We start from the raw sequence: 22,182 nt of genomic DNA on the forward strand, positions 1-22,182 counted from the left end.
GATAAGAGACTTCCTATAATCCCATTTGTCTGCTACACCTGAAAAGACTTATATGTTACAGTGGGGCCAGCGGTCAGTGGAAATTATCAAGGCATTTGATCAAAGGAAACACATCACTCAAATGCCAAATGTCACACCAAAGATCTAAAATGACTTTTCTTGGTGTACTTTCTTCTGCAGATGAGGAAGGAAAATAATTCTTAGCCCTTAACATGGCTCCCAGAAAGAAGGCTCTGGGGAAGCTGAGAACCACTCTTGAAATTTTCTTTGTATGAGTGCTTTGTTTAAATGCGGGCTATGGTAAGAAAACATCTGAATTACAGAAGCATATATAGAAACTAGAAACTTTAATGATGACACATTCAAAGACCTCTGTGAAGAGTTATTCCAGCTGCACCTGACTGTCTTCTGACGAGATTATTTTGTGAAGTGACACTTCACCTCTCAGCACCCACGTTGCAGAACTATCAAAGGCACAGCTCCTGTGCCAGATACCGCCAACATGTCTTGGCTCTTGGTTTGTATCTAGGGTAAGGGCCCTTCCAGAACAAGGACATAGAATTTGAAGGCAGTTTTGTCACAAGCTCATTCTCCAAGATTCTATTTTGATTTAGTAGAATTAATTTGGTCACATCCCTTTCACACTCAAACGAATTACTCACAATAAAACAGTGCAGAGAAAGCAGAGCTAACTCTGCTTTCACGGACCTCAGAACCTGCTGGACTTAACAGCTTGGGCTTCATGCTACGCAAAGGCAGCAGGACTGTTTTCAGGCTTCAAAGAACTGTGGAAGAAGTAGCACAGCAAACAGATTGCTTGCACACTTTAGTGGTGAAAGTTGGAGGAAAACAAGACTAACCAAGACTCTATTGTCCTTCTCATGCTAAATCTCTGTTTTTCTCCCTTACTATGCCCCAAACTCTTCTTATGTTCAGTAAACTGTGACTATTAGTAATTTCCTGCCACCTCCAGAAAGGCACCATCTAAATTATGCCATTCTATTCATTCCTTGAAAGAGGGAATAAAGACTCTGCAGCTATGGTAATTTGCCAGCTGCCAGGTTTAAAAGATCCTCAATATATCCTTTGCAGTCTTTCAGAAGAGTAAGTACAAAAAGATAATTTTATTTGGTAGACAGCTACTTAGAAACAGTCAAGAAAACTAATCTTGTTGAGACAGACCTTTGTATACACGCACATGCATATATGTGTGAGTATATATGGAATTACTCTGAGGAAAATATTAAATTGAGAAGCTACGATAAAAGAAGAAAAGCTTTTTCATCTTATCTTGGTTCCCTCTTAGCAAAAAGAATAATGGGAGGACGATTTGTAGTTCATAAACCAAATAACAGAAAGCTCTGAGTGTATCAGGGGGTCACAGGATGACTATATGCTGCCAAAGTGATGTCTCTAATAAAGGCCGCCTTAGGATTACCATGAAAAATGTCCAGTAGATATGGAGAGGAAGTAATGCTGCTTTTCAAAGCTTAGAGGAGATCTCACCTGTGTTCTCTGAACAATTCTAATTACCCCAGGCACCCCAATCCCACGCCTTTCCTCCTTCCCAACGTTTATTATTTTTTTACCTAAATCTTTTTTAAAGCTATTTCCAATACTTAACCATATTAGTGTAGATTGTACACTATACAATAATCTTCCAATTCTCTTATTGACTTCTTCTGTGCAACATTCATTGGTAACTAGTAAGAATATGCAATATTATCAGGTATTGATTTACAGTGGTGCTATAACCTATTTGACTTTATGGGCTCCTTGTTGTGTTCCTTAGTGACTTGCAACTCTGTTTCACTCTCTAAAAATAACAGAACGCTAGATTACAAAATCAAGCCAAATCTGGGTCCGTTTATCTTAAAACTATTTAAGATGTTTCTTTCAGCTAGGCATTGATGCACCTAAAAAAAAAAAAAAAAAAAAAAAAAAAAAGAGAGAAGAAAAATTCCAAGCTTTCAGCACCCTCTGCAGGCTAACTATTTTGATGCAACTAAGCATGTAACAGTAAAACTACTGTCATCTATGATAATCAAAACAGCACACTTAAATAATTGCAGTATTTCGGAAAAAAAAAAAGAAAAAACAGCAACAACAACAAAAAAACCCAACAAAACCAAAACCAATCCCAAATAAAACAGGTAAATATGTAACTGCAGGCCACAAGGAATTCATTTCACTAACAAAAGAGAAGTACCCCAGTGATTATGAGAGCCTTTCAAGTACTTTATACAACAAGCAGCACCAAATCACTGTTTTTATCCAGTCATGTCAGATTAATTCTCATAAAAGTGAACTCCCGTATACTTTTCAAAGTGATCTGCTCTGTGTGGTTCTCATTAAGAAAAGGTTTCATGTCTTCAGCTACTCAGAAAACAAGAAGAACAATTAGCTTACCGTCTTTGTTGGAGAGCAAACATACAAGACCGTTAAGGCATGTGTCAGTCACTTCAGTGATGTTAGTTGCGCATCTGCCTATAGCCTGAATTGTAGCTGCAGCAAACTGTTTATCTTGGCTTTTCACGTAAGTCTAAGGAAACAGGATTTTCATTAGTTAATACACGAGTCTTGTCAACCAAAGACTTACCCTACTATCCTCATAAGACAGACATACTGTATAATAAATTATGTCTAGAAAGCTACACTGCACATTAGAAGTTACACTTTTTTCACCTCACCTAGGAGACATTTTCTTGCTGGCTTTGGTCATCCATAGCCATGCAAACCTCTCACTTCAAGAAAGCCTGGGGCAGGGGACAATTACCCAAAACTAGCAATTAGTTTCTGTGCAAGGATGGAGGAGTTGATGAGCTCTCTTTTCTGAGAGGTTTCAGTTCATTTAATCAGGAGCATCTGTGAAACTATGAATAACCTACCTGCCTGAGAACCAGTACCTTTCAGAGAAATCCAGCCAGAGAACTGAAGCAATGAAAATATATGTCATAAGCAAAGAGCAAAGAAAGAAGGACACTGTTTCATAATATTGGCAGAACATCTTGCTGATATATATACAGATATTAGAAATAATACTATTTCAAAAAATGACTTACAGAAATTAGGTTTGGCAATAAATGCTAATGGCCAAATATTGCTAAAATTAAGACCCTATCTTCTAGTGACTTACAGTGTCAGTCAAGTTGGTAGAATTTCTTTTAAAGAATTTGGAATAATTTTTTCTCTTTCGTTTTGTTTTGTTTTGTTTGTTTGTTTCTGTAGCTGGAAGGAGAATGAGAAACAAAACACTGAAACTCCTTTCCACATATAAAAAGCTTCATTATATATTATGATATGAGATAGCTTCATTTCCATTCCAAGAACATTTTACCCTGGAAAAGACTTTAACTTGAAAAAATTAAGACCAAGAATCTAGATGAAACATCCAGTAATGGCAATCGGCCAACAGAGAGTGTTTCATGTAAAAAGAATACACTTCTCCACAAACCTGAAATTCTCGAAGCAGAGTTGATATGTTGGCTTCATTTGCTAAATTTGTCAAGATTTCAAGCTGCAAGAAAAAGATAATTTATCAAAAGCTAAAATAAAATCTTATAAAAAGCACCACATATACACTACAGTTTTATTGTTTATAAATAAAAGATAATACTACTAAAAATACCACTTAGAATTCAACAGAGTATACCAGATTTTAGTATAAACTAGTAGCAGCATGGCACTCAGAAGGAATATTCTCCTTGCAAGCACAAACACTATTTTCAAAGCAGGACTCTAGGGTTCAGTGATGCATTTTCTATAAGCTCTAGCTTTAGTGTTGCACTGCATACCAAATGAGCTTGAAATACTTCTGGCAGCATGGTTTCCAATGTTATACAACAGGCCTTAGAATATAGGAACCATGTGACACTCTAAGAAGTAACAGAAATCACAACTGCAGATGGGGAAAAAATAAAGCATCCATTAGATTCAGATGAACTGCAGTAAAAGACCTTTAAACTCAGGAAAGAAACCGTTGCATCTATGAATCTCCTCAGATCTTAATCAACATCAGCAACATCCTCTTCTTTATTCCTGGTGAACAAGAGGATGATATACAACACTCAGCATATATTGTTAAAATGCTATGCTTCCAGGCTGTTCTAACTTTGAAGAAGGAAGAATTCTAGTAAAATCTAAATGAGGTAAACTGAAGAAAAAGACAACTCTGTCTCTGTAAAGGGAAGTCATGCCCCAGAAACCTGTTCGTGTTTTTTGAGTTGGATGCACACAGACACCACCACTTACTGATACAGTCCACCCATACTTCTGAAGCAATTTGGTAAGACCTATCACCAAAGGTTCTTAAAGATACATACCTAGCACAGCATAAAAGCAACTGGATAAATGGAAGAGAAGAACACGTGGAAAAAAAAAGACTATTTTACAGTACAGAAAGGCTACCAATGGAATCCCATAAACATCTTTGTTGGTCTTTTGCTTTTCAACATATTCATATATGAACTATGAAACAAATGAGAAGACAAGTGACAAAGCTGATGCCACAGTTCTCAGAGAAATTAAGACATAGGCTGACTATAAAATGCTGCATAAAAAATTAAAATATCAGGTGACTGGTTAATAAAATGGCAAAACAAATAAAATCGCCAAAGGTAAATGTAATGTCCATAATTGGGGAAAAACCTTAGCTTCAAAGGAAATGAGCTGAGCTCTGAGCTGATTACTAAAAATTGTAACTGAGAATTTGGGGCTAAAATAGGTAATTCCACCTAATAGGAATATAAGCTTAATGCTAATCAGTGATGAAAAAAGCAAACTTGATGTTGGGAAAGAAACAGAGAACAAAACAGAAAACAAAACAGTGCAGCAGATGAATTTCAGGTTGCTCCTACATCTTTAATAGGTTTGCCTATCTTAAAGGAGATAGGATGGAACTATGGAGGTAGGGGGTAGAGAAAGCACAAGATTTTCTTATGTATATAACAGTGTAGGTTGTCCTAAATTTTTCAGCTACAAAGAACTGAGACAATGAAAGGAAAAACACAATTTGTACTTCTCCACCAGTGTATTAGCAATTAATACAGGAATTTAAATTTATTAACTTTCAATTATTTCAGGAGTGACTTTTGCTGGATAACACTAAGTCTTACTAGTATTCCTGACAGTTTTCATAATCATTATTGTGGGGATGATCTTCTTGCCTCCAACTGCCCCAAATTTACTTAAATTTAAAATTGGACTAATGAAAATATGACAGTTTGGGCATATCAATCGTGGACGGCACCACTCTGCACATGTAATGAGTGCAACGTGGATGTAAAGTGAAAATAAGGAAGAAATGTTTCTTTAAGAAACCTGTGCCATCCATTCCAAACACAAGTGCCTATGACCATCTAAAGCAAAACAGGAGAAAAGGCACATAATAGTAGACCATTTTTTATTATCAAGGATTTCACGTGCCTTAAAGACTAGAGAAAATAACAAAAAGCCTAAAACGTGCACTGAGATGTGGCCTTGGGGAAAGCCTAAAGTATTTCTCATGTTGCATGCTGACTTCAAAGTAAATTTGGGACTCTGACACTGTCGCATTTTGTTCAGGGAAACAGATTTAAACTCTTTTAAGCTAACAGTATTGAAGACTGTGTGATTTCATTTCTCTTCATTTGAGAAGTTTCTTTCTCCCATGAAAACAGTCAAACTCTAAATGTTTGAAGGGCTGGTTAGATTAAAATAGTAATACTCTCTATCACTCCAAGACACCAAAAGCTGTAGTGAAAACCATAACTCACCTGCCATCTACAACATGGTAACAGGAGAACTTTCAGATTGCCTGCCAAGTCTAAAGGACACTTGCAGATTTAACTAAAAGCCCCAACTCCACACTCCTTAGTGAAAAAATGGGACATCATAAACTGATGTGTGTTGTAACAGTGCAAGAAAATTTTACCTTCCTCTTGCAAACAGGTTTATCTAGCAGTATGTAGTTGAACTCGATCTGAAACTCACCTTCAGTGTTTTGATCATTGTTGGGTCAGTTGACCTAACATAGAAACTCTTCAGATAAGGTTCAAACATGCCCTGAAAAGCAGAGATAATTTTAAGTAGCTCTCCTGTGTTTCACATAAAATGTGATTTAGAAAACTTTAAATAGGTTGTACCTTTCTCTGAATTGACATAGTGGCAATATTTTGCAGAACAATATACTGCACTTCCCTAGAATTTGAAAAGAAAAAGAGGAGTTATTCTGCAAAATTACAAATATACAGAATAATGCAACATAGCAAAGAAAGTCCATAGAATCATAGAATGGTTTGGGTTGGAAGGGACCTTAAAGATCATGAAGCTAGAACCCCCACCTTGCCATGGACAGGGAAACTTTCCCTGGACTAGGTTGCTCAAAGCCCCGTCCAACCTGGCCTTAAACACTTCCAGGGATGGGGCATCCACAACTTCTCTGGGCAACCTGTTCCTGTGTCAATATGAAGGAAAAAATCACTGACACTAGTGCAATGCTTCCTGTAAGCCTTGAGTCTTTGTTTAAACCAAAAATATTTTCAAACATTGTCATTCTGGCTTCTCCAGAAGTAGCTCACAAAAATCTTACATTTTGTCTACCATTCTGAAACTTCAGTATTTCAGGTTGACACAGCTGAGAACAAAAATGCATGGGCTTTATCTGTAGTGTGGGAATGACTGCGTCAGCTACAAGCACAGCTAATCCTTGCACAACCAGCAAGAATTGCTATGACCTTTTTTAGTTTTAAAAAATTTCCTAATAATTCTCAAAAAGGGCCAGGATCTCCAGTTACTTAAGACTATATAATTACATACATACACGTCTATCAAAAAGCAGGACTTTAACATAACAGGCTTTGAGAGATGCAGACTACAGAATTATGCAATATTCTAAACACAAAAACATGAAACATGTTTGCAGGATATTCTCATCATTAATGAATTAGTTTAAAAGCCTCAGCACAAGTCAGCAAAAAGAAATCTGGGCAGTACACTAAAGCTTTTAAACTACAGAGTTTCTGCCACCAATTGCTTAAAAACTAAGTAATAATTTACATGCAATTTTTCTGAACCATGAGTGCTCAAATTCTTTCATGATGCAAATCATATCCTAATAGAGAAATCATCTCATCCATTATCTCCTCTTATTCAAAACTGCCTAACAGCCCTCTGGTAATTACAGCTGTTGCTTACAAAAGAAAAGTAATAATAGAGAAGTACTTAATATCTTTTAAACCTATTTTTATGTAATTCTTACATAGGTACATGGAAATAGTCAGCTGTACATGATGAACTAAGACTGGAAATTGCTATGAAATGCTCTTCCAGGCACTCTCACCCTAACTAGATTATAGCTTATTTGACATTAATTCAAAGGCCATAGGCACATAACTTCAAGGGCAAACAGCAAAAGCTTATTTCAAAATGGGCCTAATAGCAAAAGTGTTTCACACAGGCTGGTAACAGAGAACAGACAATCCATTCAGCACAGGAAAATCAGGAGACTAACGTCATATTAGGCATTAGTTGACATACAGGAAAGATGTGACTTCTCTTTTGATGAAATCTGAGTATAAATGAGCAATAAACAACATGCAAAAATAATCCTTTCAACCTGTATGAGTTTAGTTCTATACATTACCTGTGCATACACCAAACTGCTTTAACCATTTTACTTATCTTTGTACAAAGAGAATGGAAGCATACTGTACTATAAAACCAAACACAAAAAAAACAGTGATTTGTGTTTACCTGAAATAAAAACATGAATGCTCTACTAAGCCTGATGTTACCTCTTTACTAACTTTTAAATGATTGAGACATTAGCCATAGGTGAGCTGCAGAAGTTTACAGAGTAAGATGAGCTGTATGGTGACCAGGCTTACAAAAGTTAAAGTCCAACTAAGATGAGTAATCTTGTCAGACACAACAAATGTGGTTTGGTTTGGGTTTTTTTTTTTTTGGGGGGGGGGGAGAAGGTTTAAGTTTTTAGTCTGTTTGATGTGGCCAACTTTAAAAAATAATTTTTGCAGCAAAGTTCTAGCCAAAAATACCATGTTTAGTTAGAAAGTTGTTCTGAAAACATCTTAAAATTGTGTCTCCTACTACCATGTCAAGGCTTTTCAAACAGATACATGGAAGTTCAAAATGTAAAAGCTGAGGGAAAAAAACCCACCACTTTTATGCAGCAAATTTTGGCATAATACACCAAAACTATCAAACACAAAGAAAAAAAGAGTATTATCAATCTTATGAAACATATGGCCAGTGAGACCCTTCACAGGAAAGTAGACAATTTCACACTGAAGATGATAAAGCCAAAATTAGATGTCCTGAATGTAATAGAAACTTGTTCTTCAAAAACAGTCCGAGGATTAAAGAAACACAGGGGATTCAGCAGCATCAAGTAGTATTCTAAAAAAAAAATCAAACCGTTTCTTAGTTTCTCTGTCAAAAAGTCTTCAATATAAAGTGCAGGAAAAAAAACCACATATCTGAAGACTTCTTCAGTGCCTGGCAACACAGTAAGGAACTCCAATGTAATTAAAATTCTACTAACTTCCAACAATAAAGAAATCAAGAAACTAAGCAAACTAGTTAGTACTGCCTCTATTAGTATGCTAACTAGGCAGCCAGGATTCTTATCAGAATGAAAGTCCTAATTAATACTAATTACCATCAGTGATCATTCAGTAACATGATACTGAATGATCACTGGATGTGATAGAGAAAATGATGGAATTAATGATCATTTGTTAAGTAAAATTTCATATTACAGGATAATTTTAAAATGAAACTAATAGTGTAATAGTTATATTCTTATAACCACACCTAAACAGTATGTACAAAATCTCTCACAAAGTAGACATGGTGGTGTAAAGCACGGACCGGACCTACCTATTACTACGAAGTAAACGCACCAATGACTTAGAAACAATACCAGCTTCGGATTTTGGTGCCAAATGCCAGTACAGCTGTGAAACTGCCATTACCACCTAAAAGAATATTCAGAACAACATGTTATCTTCAAATTGTAGTACATACCTATCACATTTGCTTCAGACCTGCAGAGCTACCAATTCACTTTTCAGAAAGCAAAGTGCATACCCACATTCTTTGAAATCCACCAAAGCAGTTTGGGGAAAAATGTCAGAAGAAAGATACTTTTATTTCTAAAACCAAAGCTAAGTAAGTACCTCTCATTCCTCCCAGTATTTGTACACAGAAAGACAGAGGAAGAGGAAAAAAGACAAAAGTAATTTAAATTGTAAACATACAGACATCACCCTTACTAAGTCAGTACTGCTAACAACATCTGCACAAATTATTTAGAAAATACTGTTTAAAAGTCCTGCGAATTTTATCCTCTTATCTTTATTAAAAAAAGGTACAATAGTACCTATTATTTAGTTTCCACTTCAAATCTTTCATTCTCTTATCCTATTATGCAATTTATAATGCAACAGCTGGTTTAACTGGCAACTTCTAAAGTCTCAAATCCAACAGAAAGTTAAAACTACAAGGTTGTATGCCAACATCCTGACTAGCAAAAAACCAGAAGACTGGGATATAAGTAACATAAAAACCATAATGATTTTTTTTCTTTTCAAGTTTTCTCATAAGGAAAAGACAAGTAATGAGCTTTATGCTAATAAGCCATGTCACAACCTTCTCTACAACATTGTCACGGTCAGCTTTTTGTTCAAAACAAAACAAATCATTGAAAGGAGACTCCAAGTAAAGCTATCATTACAAAACTTGACCTGGTATCTTAGTATTTTCTTAGTACCACTGAAAAAAAAATTATTATTAAACAATAAAAAGTCCTTAAAAACATCTGAGAAGAGGAAACAACTGGAAGATTTTTAGCCATATACTACAGGGATCTTTTATTACTGATAAAAATCTAAGATCGAAGAGAAAGCTATTAACTTAATTGCTGGCAAATTCTGTGAATGGTACAAAAATTGCTGTAATAGCACTTCAGAGCAGCATGACTTCACTTGACAAACTACACTTAACATCTCAGTTAACTTTAGTATCAGAAAGTTAAAGATCATAAATGTGAGAATCAATACCATATTTAACAGACATAAAGAAAATAATTTATGGAATTAACTGAACCTGTTCTCAGTGCAGTGTGATGGCAAACATATCTAACATACTTGTTCTTTGCATGAGATGAGGAAATATTGCACAGATGTTGAATCGTGATGTTAGCAAAAGCTGTGCTCTAACTGAAATACTGTTGTAAAGTTGCATTCAATTTGTTTTGAAAGTCTTGGCAGATTATAAGTGGTTTTGAAAAGAGTTAGACATTAGTAAGAATCCAGAAATATGTTCCAGGGAAAAAACAAAAACTTGGTCTGTTTAGCTTATCAAGAACAGACTTGAAGGTGACTTAATAATGATGCAGTAATTGTCTTTGCAATGATATGAATATTCATTGTCACTAGAAGTCTTTTCCTGAAGACATCTATTCTTGTTTAACAGGACAAACTGAGGCTGGAAATGAAGTTCTGTGATCTCAGTAATGTCACAATGATTCACCATCAGCATGGCTTTCTCTGGTTTTAAAAATTTACCTGCCTCTGAAAAATACCATGGAAATACTGCACAAGATACTCTACTCCTGATGTCATATCTATCTTGGAACCCTGCCAAAACACCAACAATCTGGCTTGGACTGACAAAGAATTCAGGCATATAACTGTCTACTTTTAAAATGTGAGACTCAAAGAAAAGCACAACTTAATGAATCAATAACAACTATGATTTTCTTTGTAAATCTGTACCACCAAAACTGACAGTTTGAGCCATCCTAGATGCTTAGAACTTAAGGGTTAAAAGCTGGCTATGGTATAGCCATCACATGCTACAGAAGCTGGATTCAATGTTATATTTTCTCTAATATTTTGTTTGTCCTTAATATTTGGAGCATATATCACATTCAGTTCAATGTTTTATTAAGAAGCTAAGTGAATTACAAAAAAAGAAAGAACCACTGTACTTCTGTAAATTACTGAAGAGTATTATCATCGTTTTTAAAGAGATGTAGATTTTACTTTTCAACCTTTTAAATTTTCTAAAGTATACTTAGTGGTTTAATATTTTAATCAAAAAAGAATGTGTCATACAGCAGCATTTCGGCTTTGAAGCAAGGGCTTTGTATTTTGTAAAAGCAGCCTGTGATCTGGGTCCATAGTATAGGTGTCTTTCACTTTCTGATCCTTTTCTTTCTGTTCTTCATCAGATTCATAGAAATTTTTTTCACTATATTCTTCTACCACCTTATCAACCTAAAAAAGACAAAATGACAAAAACATACACAGAATATTGAATCAACTGGTTTTATTTATTAAGGAAGTAACACGCAACACCACAATTTCATACAAGATTTATATCCGTTTTTAAAAATAGCTACCACCTCTTCTACCTCAGTTCGCTCAAAGCAGTAAATGTACCAACACAGAAAACAGCTTAACAATATATGGAAAATTTCCATAAAATAAGATGAACTGCTAAATGAAATATCTTCATTAATACTCTATAAACTAGATGAAGTATGTATATTGATCTTTTTTAGACTTAAAGCCTATGATCTGAAATTGGCATTTCTGAAAACAGTTATATAGAATTCTCTCTTTTTTGAAAACTTATTACAAACCATGTGCATTCTTTCCTCTCTTGCAATATACAAATTCTCTGTGAAAATATGAAATCTCAAAAGAAGGGACAGTGTTTTTCTTCTTAAGAAATTATATGGGAAAAAGGTTATGTATCCTGAGAAAGGTCTTCCCTGATGAAATTCAAATCCTCAAGCTGTTTAAATGCAGTTATAAATTACCAGCATAACGTTACTTAATAAATCAAGCACAAGACATTGAAATGATTCATTAAAATTTGATATATGAGTAAATTAGGCCTTTCTTTTACTCCAGAAGACTAAATAAAAGAATATAAAGGAATATGTCCAATTATCTAAATATGATGAATTAAAAAAATCTCAAGATTTCTGATGAGGATCAAAAAAATCGATAAATCATAGATTCAGAGCATTTCATTACGCTTATATTTAATTAGCATTAAAAATCCACAAACTTAAAGAAAAATAAGATGGAAACCATACGGATTAGATCAAACCAAATGTCAAATCCCAGCAGCTCTGCTCTGGATTATCAATAATGAGAGTAGTCAACATTGCACAACTTTTTTTAAAAAATAAGCTACTGACTTCTGCAACTTGTTATATCCAAGTGTATGTCCTTGGTCTCCTAAGTCCTTCCATCTCACTTTGCCACCAGTGGGTGTTTGTCACTGGTGACAACTAAGAAAAAGACCATTACTGTGGCTAGCTAGAATTACTCCCACTTGAATGGGCTGGTTGGTACCGAACATCAACTGTGCCAATAGCTCTGCCTGTCTTCCTCTCAAGCCTCTGTACAACTATTTTAAGGAATATCCAACTCTACATGATGGTTTTAGGAGGATTATTTAAATCATATACTCAACTGATGATTTTTTAAAAAACAATTACTTTTGAGACAAAAGTATCTTTTTAATTCTGGCTGTCAGTAGCAAAGCAATCAAAGGTGAATGGAACAATAGCTAGACTTACTTAATAGGCCTTTAGAAAACTTGTCAAGGGTAAACTCAAACCTTTATTGTGTGCCTTGGTCAAAACTCATGGGTAGAGAAAGAGCCCACAAAAGCATCTTCAGTAGCAGCAAGGAAGGGTGGGAGGAGGACAATAAATCAAAGTTGTCTTTTTATTCTGTTTTTTATTACAATTTGAACAGACACTTAAAATAAAAACTTCCCTTCACATTTCTTCTGATTTTTATTACCCAATGCCACCAGTGCTCTCAGTATTTTACAGAATCCCTACCAAGCTCTTAGATTTCTTATGCAACAGCAACCAAAGTCATTTAGTTAACTACTTTGTCTATACATCTCTGTGGCAGTCACCCTTCTAAACTAAAAACTCAGGATGCTAAATCAAGAGTACTGCTAACCGAATTCCCTTCCTTGTCTACAGGTCAGGCAACATGAAAGCAAAATTCCTGATCCCAGTGCAATTCAACTCTGCACTGAAGAAGCTTCCTCTAACAGGAGGAGGAGAATTCAATCTTCATTGATTCAGTCTACAGTATCCCTGTCTTGACTGCTAACAGGCACGCACATCAGTACTATTGAACTCAACAGGAACAGAGTTGGTGATTGTATTTAACTCATTAATCACTGTTGTAAAAAAATAGCTTGAGCTCTATCATTTCTGACTTCTTTAAAAAAAATAAAAAAATTAAAAAATCAATGGTTAGAAACATACTTGGAGCAAACTTCCAAATAATTATAAAGCAACTTATGTCTCTTATGAAAATATTTTTCATTTAAATCCCATTAGTCTTTACATTGAATTCACTTTCTTCATAACCCCACAGCAGAAGTATTAGTATGGTCTTTTCTCTTTCATAATCATATACTTTATTGCAAATTTCCTCTTTTCTCATATCTGTTGAGATCTGGCACGAAATAATTATGTTCCAGACAAAGGATGATGATGACACACAGAGAAATAAATTTAATGAACTGAAATTCACTAAAACTGAAGTGAATTCCTTAATCACTTCAGTTGAAGTCCTTAATCACTCAGAATCTGTAGTCACAAGGACCTACTAAGACAAAGAGAGTATGTATATGTAATACTGCAAGAATTGCACATTACTATGGAAAGGAAAGCAAAGTACTATGTAAAAGAGCCAGGAAAATGAAAGACAAAAACCTGCAGCCTTTTTGTTGTGCAAGAACTGTTGTTTCAAGCTCTATTAATCATCCCAGACATGGAAAGCAGTTACGAGAATATGTGAAAACATTTAATCATTCACAACCCCTTAAGCCTCAACTTGAACTGCTGACAATACTCACTGTCAAAAAGAGACAACTGTACATTTAGAATCATAAAATCATTTAAGTTGGAAAAAATCCTTAAGATCATCAAGTCTAACTGTTAACCTAACACTGCCACGTCCACCTGTAAACCATGTCCCTAAGTGCCACACCTACACATCTTTTAAATACCTCTAGGGATGGTGATTCAATCATTTCCCTGGGAAGCCTGTTCCAATGCTTGACAACCTTTTGGTGAAGAAATTTTTCCTAATACCCAGTTGAAATGTCCCCTGGCACAACTTGAGACCATTTTCTCTTGTCCTATCACTTATTATTCACCTCACTAGAACTTCCCTTCAGGTAGCTGTAGAAAGCGATAAGGTCTTCCCTAAGCCTCCTCTTCTCCAGGCTAAACCACTGCAGTTCCCTCAGCCATTCCTCATAAGACTTGTGCTCCAGACCCTTCAGCAGCTTCGCTGTTCTTCATTAAATATACTCCAGCACTTCAATGTCTGTCTTGTAGTGAGGGTCCCAGAACTGAACACAATATTTGAGGTGCAGCCTCACCAGTGCCCAGTGCAGAGGGATAAGCACTGCCCTGGCCCTGCTGGCCGCACTATTTCTGATACAGGTCAGGATGCCGTTTGCCTTCTTGGCTGCCTGGGCACAAGCTGGCTCATGTTCAGCTCCGTCAATCAGCACCCCCAGGTCCTTTTCCATGAACAGCTTTCCAGCCACTCTTCCCCAAGCCTGGAGCATTGCATGGGGTTGTTGTGGCCCAAGCGCAGCAAGCCCTTTGCCTTGCTGAACCTCATACCATTGGCCACAGCCCATCGATGCAGCCTGCACAGATCCCTCTGTAGAGCCTTCCTATTCTTCAGCTGATCAACACTCCCACCCAACTTGGTGGTGCCTGCAAACTTGTTGAGGGTGCACTAAATCCTCTCATCCAGACCATCAATAAAGACATTAAACAGAACTGGCCGCAGTACTGAGCCCTGGGGAACACCACCTGCAACCAGCTGCTAACTGGATTTAACTCCATTCACCAGCACTCTTTGGGCCTGGCCATGCAGACAGTTTTTTATTCAGTGAACAGTACGCCTGTCCAAGCCGTGAGCAGCAAATTTCTCTAGGATAATGCTGTGGGCAACACTGCCAAAGGCTTTACTAAAGTTCAGGTAAACAACACTGGCAGCCCTACTCTTAGCCATTGAATGGGTCATTTTCTTATAGAAGGAGCTCAGGTTAGTCAAGCAGTCCTGTACATGCAACACAATGGTACTCAAGATCATCTGCTCCATAATGTTCCCTGCCACAGAGGCCACACAGACAGGCCTGTAGTTCCACAGATCGTCCTTCTGGCTCTCCCTGGATGAGTGTCACATTTGCCAACCTTCAGTCAACTGGGACCTCCCTTGTTATCCAGGACTGCTCATAAATTATGGGAAGTGGCTTGATGAGTGCTTCTGCCAGCTCCCCCAGTACCCTTAGGTGGATCCAATCTGGCCCCATAGACTTGTGTGTGTCTAAGTGGTGGAGGAGGTTGCTACACATTTCCCCTTGGACCTGGGGAACTACAGACCAGTCAGCCTCACCTTTGTGCCTGGCAAAATCTTGGAGCAGATTCTCCTGGAAAGCATGCTAGGGCACATGAAAAACAACGAGGTGGTTGGTGACAGCCAACATGGCTTCACTAAGGGGAAATCCTGCCTGACCAATTTGGTGGCCTTCTATGATGGAGCCACGGAACTGACGGACAGGGGCAGAGCAGTTCATGTCATCTACCTGGACTTGTGCGAAGCATTCCACACTGTCCTGCACGATATCCTTGTCTCTAAATTGGAGAGACACCAATTTGATAGATGGACCACTCCGTGGATAAAGAACTGGCTCGACGGCCGCACGCAAAGAGTTGTGGTAAATGGCTCGATGTCCAGTTGGAAACCTGTAACGAGTGGTGTCCCTCAGAGATCGGTGTTGGGACCGGTCCTGTTCAACATCTCTGTCGGCGGACAGTGGGATGGAGTGCGCCCTCAGCAAGTTTGCCGACAACACCAAGCTGTGTGGTTAGGTTGATACGCTGGAGAGAAGGGATGCCATCCACAGGGACCTTGACATGCTTGTGAGGTGGGCCGATGCCAACCTTATGAAGTTTAACCAAGCCAAGTGTAAGGTCCTACACCTGGGTTGGGGCAATCCCAGGCACTGCTACAGGTTGGGCAGAAAAGAGATTCAGAGCAGCCCTGCAGAGAAGCACCTGGGGGTGTTGGTTGACAAGAAGCTTAACATGATCCAGCAGTGTGCGCTTGCAGCCCAGAAAGCCAACTGTATCCTGGGCTGCATCAAAAGAAGCGTGACCAGCAGGCCAAAAGGAGGTGATCCTGCCCCTCTACTTTGCTCTCGTGAGACCTCACGTGGGAGTACTGCGTACAGTTCTGGTGTCCTCAACATAAAAAGGACATGGAGCTGTTGGAGCGAGTCCAGAGGAGGGCCATGAGGACAAAAAGAGGGCTGGAGCACCTCCCATATGAAGACAGGCTGAGAGAGTTGGGGCTGTTCAGCCTGGAGAAGAGAAGGCTGCGTGGAGACCTCATAGCAGCCTTCCAGTATCTGAAAGGGGCCTACAAGGGTGCTGGAAAGGGACTCTTCCTTAGGGACTGTAGTGGCAGGACAAGGGGTAATGGCTTCAAACTTAAACAGGGGAAGTTTAGATCAGATATAAGGAAGAAGTTCTTTACAGTGAGGGTGGTGAGGCACTGGAATGGGTTGCCCAGGGAGGTTGTGGATGCTCCATCCCTGGCGCTGTTCAAGGCCAGGTTGGACAGAGCCTTGGGCCACATGGTTTAGTGCGAGGTGTCCCTGCCCATGGCAGGGGGGTTGGAACTAGATGATCTTAAGGTCCTTTCCAACCCTTATTATTCTATGATTCTATGATTCTATGGGGGCTTCATTATGCTCCCCATCCCTGTCTTCCAGCTCAGGTGTCTGGGTACCCCAAGAAAAAAATTGGTCTTACTAATAAAGACTGAGGCAAAGAAGGCATTAAGTACCTCAGCCTTTTCCTCGTTCTTTGTCGCTATGTTTTGCTCCACATCCTTTGCCCTTCAGGACTGTCTCCCAAGAGACTCTTGTCAACCAGGCTCCTAAACAGGCCCAAGTCTACCCTTCGGAAGTCCAAGGCAGCAGTTTTTCTGACCCGCATCCTGACTTCTCCATGAATGGAGAACTCTGTTATTTCGTGTCACTGTGCCTGAAACAGCCTCCAACAATCACATGTCCAATAGGGCACCTTCCCTACTTGGCTCCCTCACCAGCTGTCTCAGGAAGGTATCTGCCACACGCTCCAGGAACCTCCTGGACTGTTTCTTCTCCACTGTATTGTATGTGCGGCAGACATCTGGTAAGTTGAAGTTCCCCATGAGAACAAGGGCTAGCAATTGAGAGGCTTCTGCTGGCTGGTTATAGAGTATTTCACCTGCCTTTTCAATCTCTCATCTGTCTCTTCAGACTTCTTCATAAGTCCACATTTACCCAAGTAACCAGGTATGTTCTGGCACACACCGAGTTACTTTTACAATCATAGAATGGTTTGGGTTGGAAGGGAGCTTAAAGACCATCTAGTTCCAACTCCCCTGCCATGGGCTGGGACACCTTCCACTAGACCAGTAGTTAACTTCTGCTATCGCAGATAAGCCTTATTGCTTGATAGCACAGAGTACTAGTATTCTGTTAAGCAGTTTGGGGCCTGAGCAGAAAACCTAAAATGGAACTCTTCAAGCCAACTGAGGCACAATAAATCACATCCAAAAATTCAGACCACCAAGCAGAAACCTCATCATAGAAACCTAGCTGAATTGTTCCTCTGTCCCCTGATAAACTCTGTAGTGGAAGACTGAAGCTTGTACAAAAGGAAGAGACTGGGGACAACTACTAACCGCCTTCTGAAGCGGCACAGAGCTAGCTTCAAGGTGGCAAGCATCACTGAAGCCTCTTGGTATAGTAACAAAGGGGGAAAGTGTTGTGCAGAGATCTTAGCAAGAGCTTTCATGCTCAGCAACAATGCTAGTTGAGGCTAAGAATAACAACTTGAACTGCATGCCCCTTATACTACGTCTACATCTTGGACTCCAACCAGGAAAGACTATGAATGGGATATAATGGAGAAAGCAGCACTGCTAACACTGTAAAATTTTTACTGCCAGCACAGGACTGAATACAAGACTCTTGTCTTTGCGAGATCAAAGTCTTCCTGGTTTAACTATGAATATTGAATCAACAGCTGCAAGCTTCCACAGATCATTCCTGCACACTTATTCTCCAGTCCTCAGAATCTATATTGCACCTACACTAAGCTGTTGGAGATGCTTCTTCATACGTCCTTGAAGAAACGCTATATACTGGCGGCACTCAAATTTTACTTTCCTAGATTTCTAATTAAAGTTCAAACTGATGATAACTAGTACATATTAGCAGGTCTATGAGAAAAAATCCCAGTACTCTAATTGTTTTTGACAGGGGAGAGACAGCATGTGAGGTCAGGGAGTAGATTCAAACATTTTCATGCTTGCTCTTGTCCTTTCAATCACTTTAGATGCAGTTTCACAGTTGATTTAAGACTAACCATGACATTAAAAGTTTCTGTTTGTTTTGATTTTTTAAAAGCACGTTTTACTTTCCACTGGGATCAGTAAAATGATCCGGTTCACTTTGTGGCCATAGGATAACTAGACCTGCTGAATTTTCAAAACTAGTAGGTTGTACCAGAAGAACAGAACAGAGGCACTCCCCTTCCATAGCAGTCTTCAGCTAAACTGCATTAAGTACACTTAACAGTCTGTAGTAGCATGTGATTTAATTGTGCAGTTAATAGCTTTTCTAAATTGCAAAATTACTAAAAAGTTCAGAACTCTGGGAGAATGAAGTGATTAAAAACTGAGACCACTAGCATTCCAGGCTAAGAATTGCAAATGGACCTTCTGCAATTTATTCAATCCAGTAGAGAAGTAAGTATTTTAATGTGAAAGAACATATGTAATTCTCTTTTATGTTATTCCAGACACACAGTTTAGAGGACATCTTCATAAAGTATTAACAGCTTAAATGAAGAAACTGCCGGGTAACAAGTTCCATTAGCCTGTTTTTAAAGTCACTACGTATATCAGCTAACATTTAACTGAGATCTTGCTTGAAATTACATTTAATATGGCATAAAAGTTGAGACTATGCCTTCCATTTAGGGTAAAGCACATTATGTGAATGCTACAATTACCTCCAAACAGAGCTTGACACATCCACAAACTCAGACTAAAGTAAAATTTCACTGAAATCCAAAGTATGAACACATACTATCTGCTGACTCTACCAACCTTAACTCCATTACCTATTCAAAAGTGATTCAAGTATTTGTATTCCTAGGTTATGTGTAACTGATTTTAAAGCTACCGACTTCAGTTCGCTCCTCAGATTCATAAGAGAAAACAACTTTTTTTGAGTCCTGCGGCAGAACCTTTGGCAGATAAGAATTTTGCTATCTCCCACAGCCCTTTCTCATATTTCTAAGAACTGTTCTCAGGAGAGTTTTGGATAAGTTAAGTTTTGAAGGTAAGAAGAGTTTTGGGACTATTCACTAGTCAGTGAATCTGACTGAAATACTAAAACCACCTTAGCCAACCAAGATCAGCAGTCCACTTGCTGCATCATGAACAGTATCCTTGGAAAAGAGAAATGGTAGAAAATACATAGAACATTTTCCTACTTCTGGGATTAATGATGTATCTAAGATACATCTAAAATTTTCATGTTGTGTGTGAAGATGCATACCTAAATCCTTCAACGTGCTTCACAGGTGAGTTTCAGAACACTAGAATAGATATATCTTTGGCCTATCAGAGCAAACCAAAAATTATCCTCAAGACTGCTCAAAATGCCAAGGAGATTAGCTGTGACAGGTTTCTGACAGATGAGCAGACCTCAACCAATCACACTTGTTGATAACTACATGCTGCCAGAAGCATCCATCCTTTCCACAATAGAAAGTCTTTGAGTAAGATACAAGTAAATCAGTATTGGTAAAACTTGACATGAAGAATTGCTAGTGGTCTAGAAAAAAAAAAGGCACAATCTCACATGGTAAAAATATTTGAGGAATGAAAGTGTAACCTACATAATCTGCAGCCTGATTTAAGAAACGCCTTGGAAAGCACAAACCCAAATTTGCCACAAAGATCTTCAGGTATGAACCAAATGACAATAAGTTGTAATTCTTGCCTTATTAAGCCAAAAGGAGTTGAATAATCAAAGAATAAAGGGACCAGATCATCCACTCCGTAAATAATGGCTTCAAAGTATACTCAACTCTTTCTTAGGTAGGTTGCCGTTATAACCACCTGTGTGATAAAGATGTGCGCTACTGTGAATGGACTAATAGGACCTAGTAATAATCTGATGAGATGCTCTGATGGCCATGGGAATTATTATGGATTATTTCAAGTACCTAAGTATAAGTATCTAGTGCCATTTTATACTCCCCCAAGTATGAGAAATACCTGCCTGGGTCTGGCAGATCCTGATGGATGTAGCCTACAGGAGATCTGTAACAGATGAAGAGTAGGTAGGGTATCTTGTGGCATTTAGAACAACACTAGGCCCTCAAATATATGAATCATATCCCAGTTTCTCTAAAGGTTAAAAGCTTCAGATACTTCCCCTTCTGTAGCACAAAATTAATAAAGGAAATCATCAAACTTTTCCTATTTAAAAAACAGTTACTGAAATCTTTTATTGTTACATTGAGAAAAAACAAGTTTCTAGCACTTTCCAAACTCCTGCTTATGCTCTTGTTTGCTGAGTCATTGGAAAGGAATGGGCTGGGGATTACAAAACAGGTGAGAAACAACCAGATGGCAGTATCAGGATGCATGTTACAGTAATAGTTACAAACTGTAGCTACTCCTGAATGGACAGAAAGCAGGAGGCGACTTTGTTGTCACCAGGCCAGAACAGCATGTTCTGTGTGATCTCAGACATGTTACATTCACACCTTTCACGAACAAAGATACTCAAAAATGAATGAAAATTTTAGAAACTTAATTTCTCCATTCTACCATATATAGAATATAAAAAAATTCTGGAAATGAATTAGTGTTCTGGCATATGACCTGTATTCTGCCAGGAAAGAATTTGTAAAGTGGTTTCCTGAAGAAATACGCAGTCATAGGACCAGAAGGCATATGTCCACTACTCCCTTCTAAATTATGACAAAATAGACTGAACACTTTCAGTCCAAAACTCAGCAAAAATGCTGAAAAAATGCAATGATTAGGTAAGTGATATATAAATAATAACATAGAGCTAAAATATTTATACAAAATTATCCACTACCAAACATCACATTCTATTACTTCACCAAGGACCAGACCTATTGCTCCTACACAAACCAGAAAGTACATATACATTTTCAGTTAAGTGAATCACAATGGAATTAAGAACCAACACAGATCACAAGATCATCATGATATTACTCTGATATGTTTGAATGTTATAATTTTTACTTCAATTATAACCAGTCTATTCATTACCATTGGGATACAGAGGTCAGAAAACCTGAGGTTTGGTTGGATTAGTAGAACTATGCAGATCTGCAGCCAGTGAAACAGAATTGTACTCCTACAGCGCACTCCTCCAAGAATCATTTTTCAGATTACAACTCTATTCAAATGAGTCTGCTGGAATTATACTGGAAATATAATAAATTAATACAGTTATATAAAAGATACTATATAATTCCAATAAATTAAAACAGAAAATGGTACTTTAAAGTTTTAGATAACAGCTACCGTGTTCTGGTCACATGAGATTTCATGGTTCCTTGCACATAACTGCATTCACGGGTTTTAAAATTTTGTCTATCTAAAGAGATAAACATGGTTTCAGCTAATAGCAAATGAAGTGAGTATTAGTGAGACAGCTAGTTGTGACAAACTGAAGAAATATTTGGGTCACACTGTGAAATACATTTTCCTATTCTAACCTTCAGTCTTTAACCTTCATATCGGGCTAATAGTCACATGATGTTGAAAACCACTCTGTTTGTCAAATGGAAACATCTGCCAGGAAACGATCCAACTGGAAAAAGGGTTCACAATGTGAATGCCATTGAAATTTCTAACCAGACTTCAATGCCTAACAAAGTCTCAACCACTTATTAATTCAAAAAGCCAAGTGACACGAGAAATAAGCAGGCTGAAAATCCATGATCTAAAAAAAAAAAAAAAAAAAAAAAAAAAAAAAAAAAACCACCAACCCAGGAAA

At 37.8% G+C, this 22,182-nt stretch overlaps 1 protein-coding gene across 6 annotated transcripts in view; it reads right to left on the reverse strand.

Annotated features, from left to right (window-relative positions):
- AP3B1 (adaptor related protein complex 3 subunit beta 1) overlaps positions 1-22,182 on the reverse strand; it is a 156,665-nt gene that overhangs the window by 86,173 nt on the left and 48,310 nt on the right. For all 6 annotated transcript variants that reach the window (XR_003994986.1, XM_030511426.2, XM_030511423.1 and 3 more), the window contains 6 exons: positions 11,118-11,279; positions 8,878-8,975; positions 6,123-6,177; positions 5,971-6,042; positions 3,455-3,517; positions 2,410-2,542 (listed from right to left, as the gene is read on the reverse strand). Coding sequence is in view for 5 of the 6 variants with exons in the window: in XM_030511426.2 (XP_030367286.1) it covers positions 2,410-2,542; positions 3,455-3,517; positions 5,971-6,042; positions 6,123-6,177; positions 8,878-8,975; positions 11,118-11,279 (583 nt within the window). In the remaining variant the exon portion in view is untranslated. The remainder of the gene's footprint in view (positions 1-2,409; positions 2,543-3,454; positions 3,518-5,970; positions 6,043-6,122; positions 6,178-8,877; positions 8,976-11,117; positions 11,280-22,182) is intronic.

Source organism: Strigops habroptila, chromosome Z (genome assembly GCF_004027225.2).
Source record: "Strigops habroptila isolate Jane chromosome Z, bStrHab1.2.pri, whole genome shotgun sequence".
NCBI classification, from domain to species: Eukaryota; Metazoa; Chordata; class Aves; order Psittaciformes; family Psittacidae; genus Strigops; species Strigops habroptila.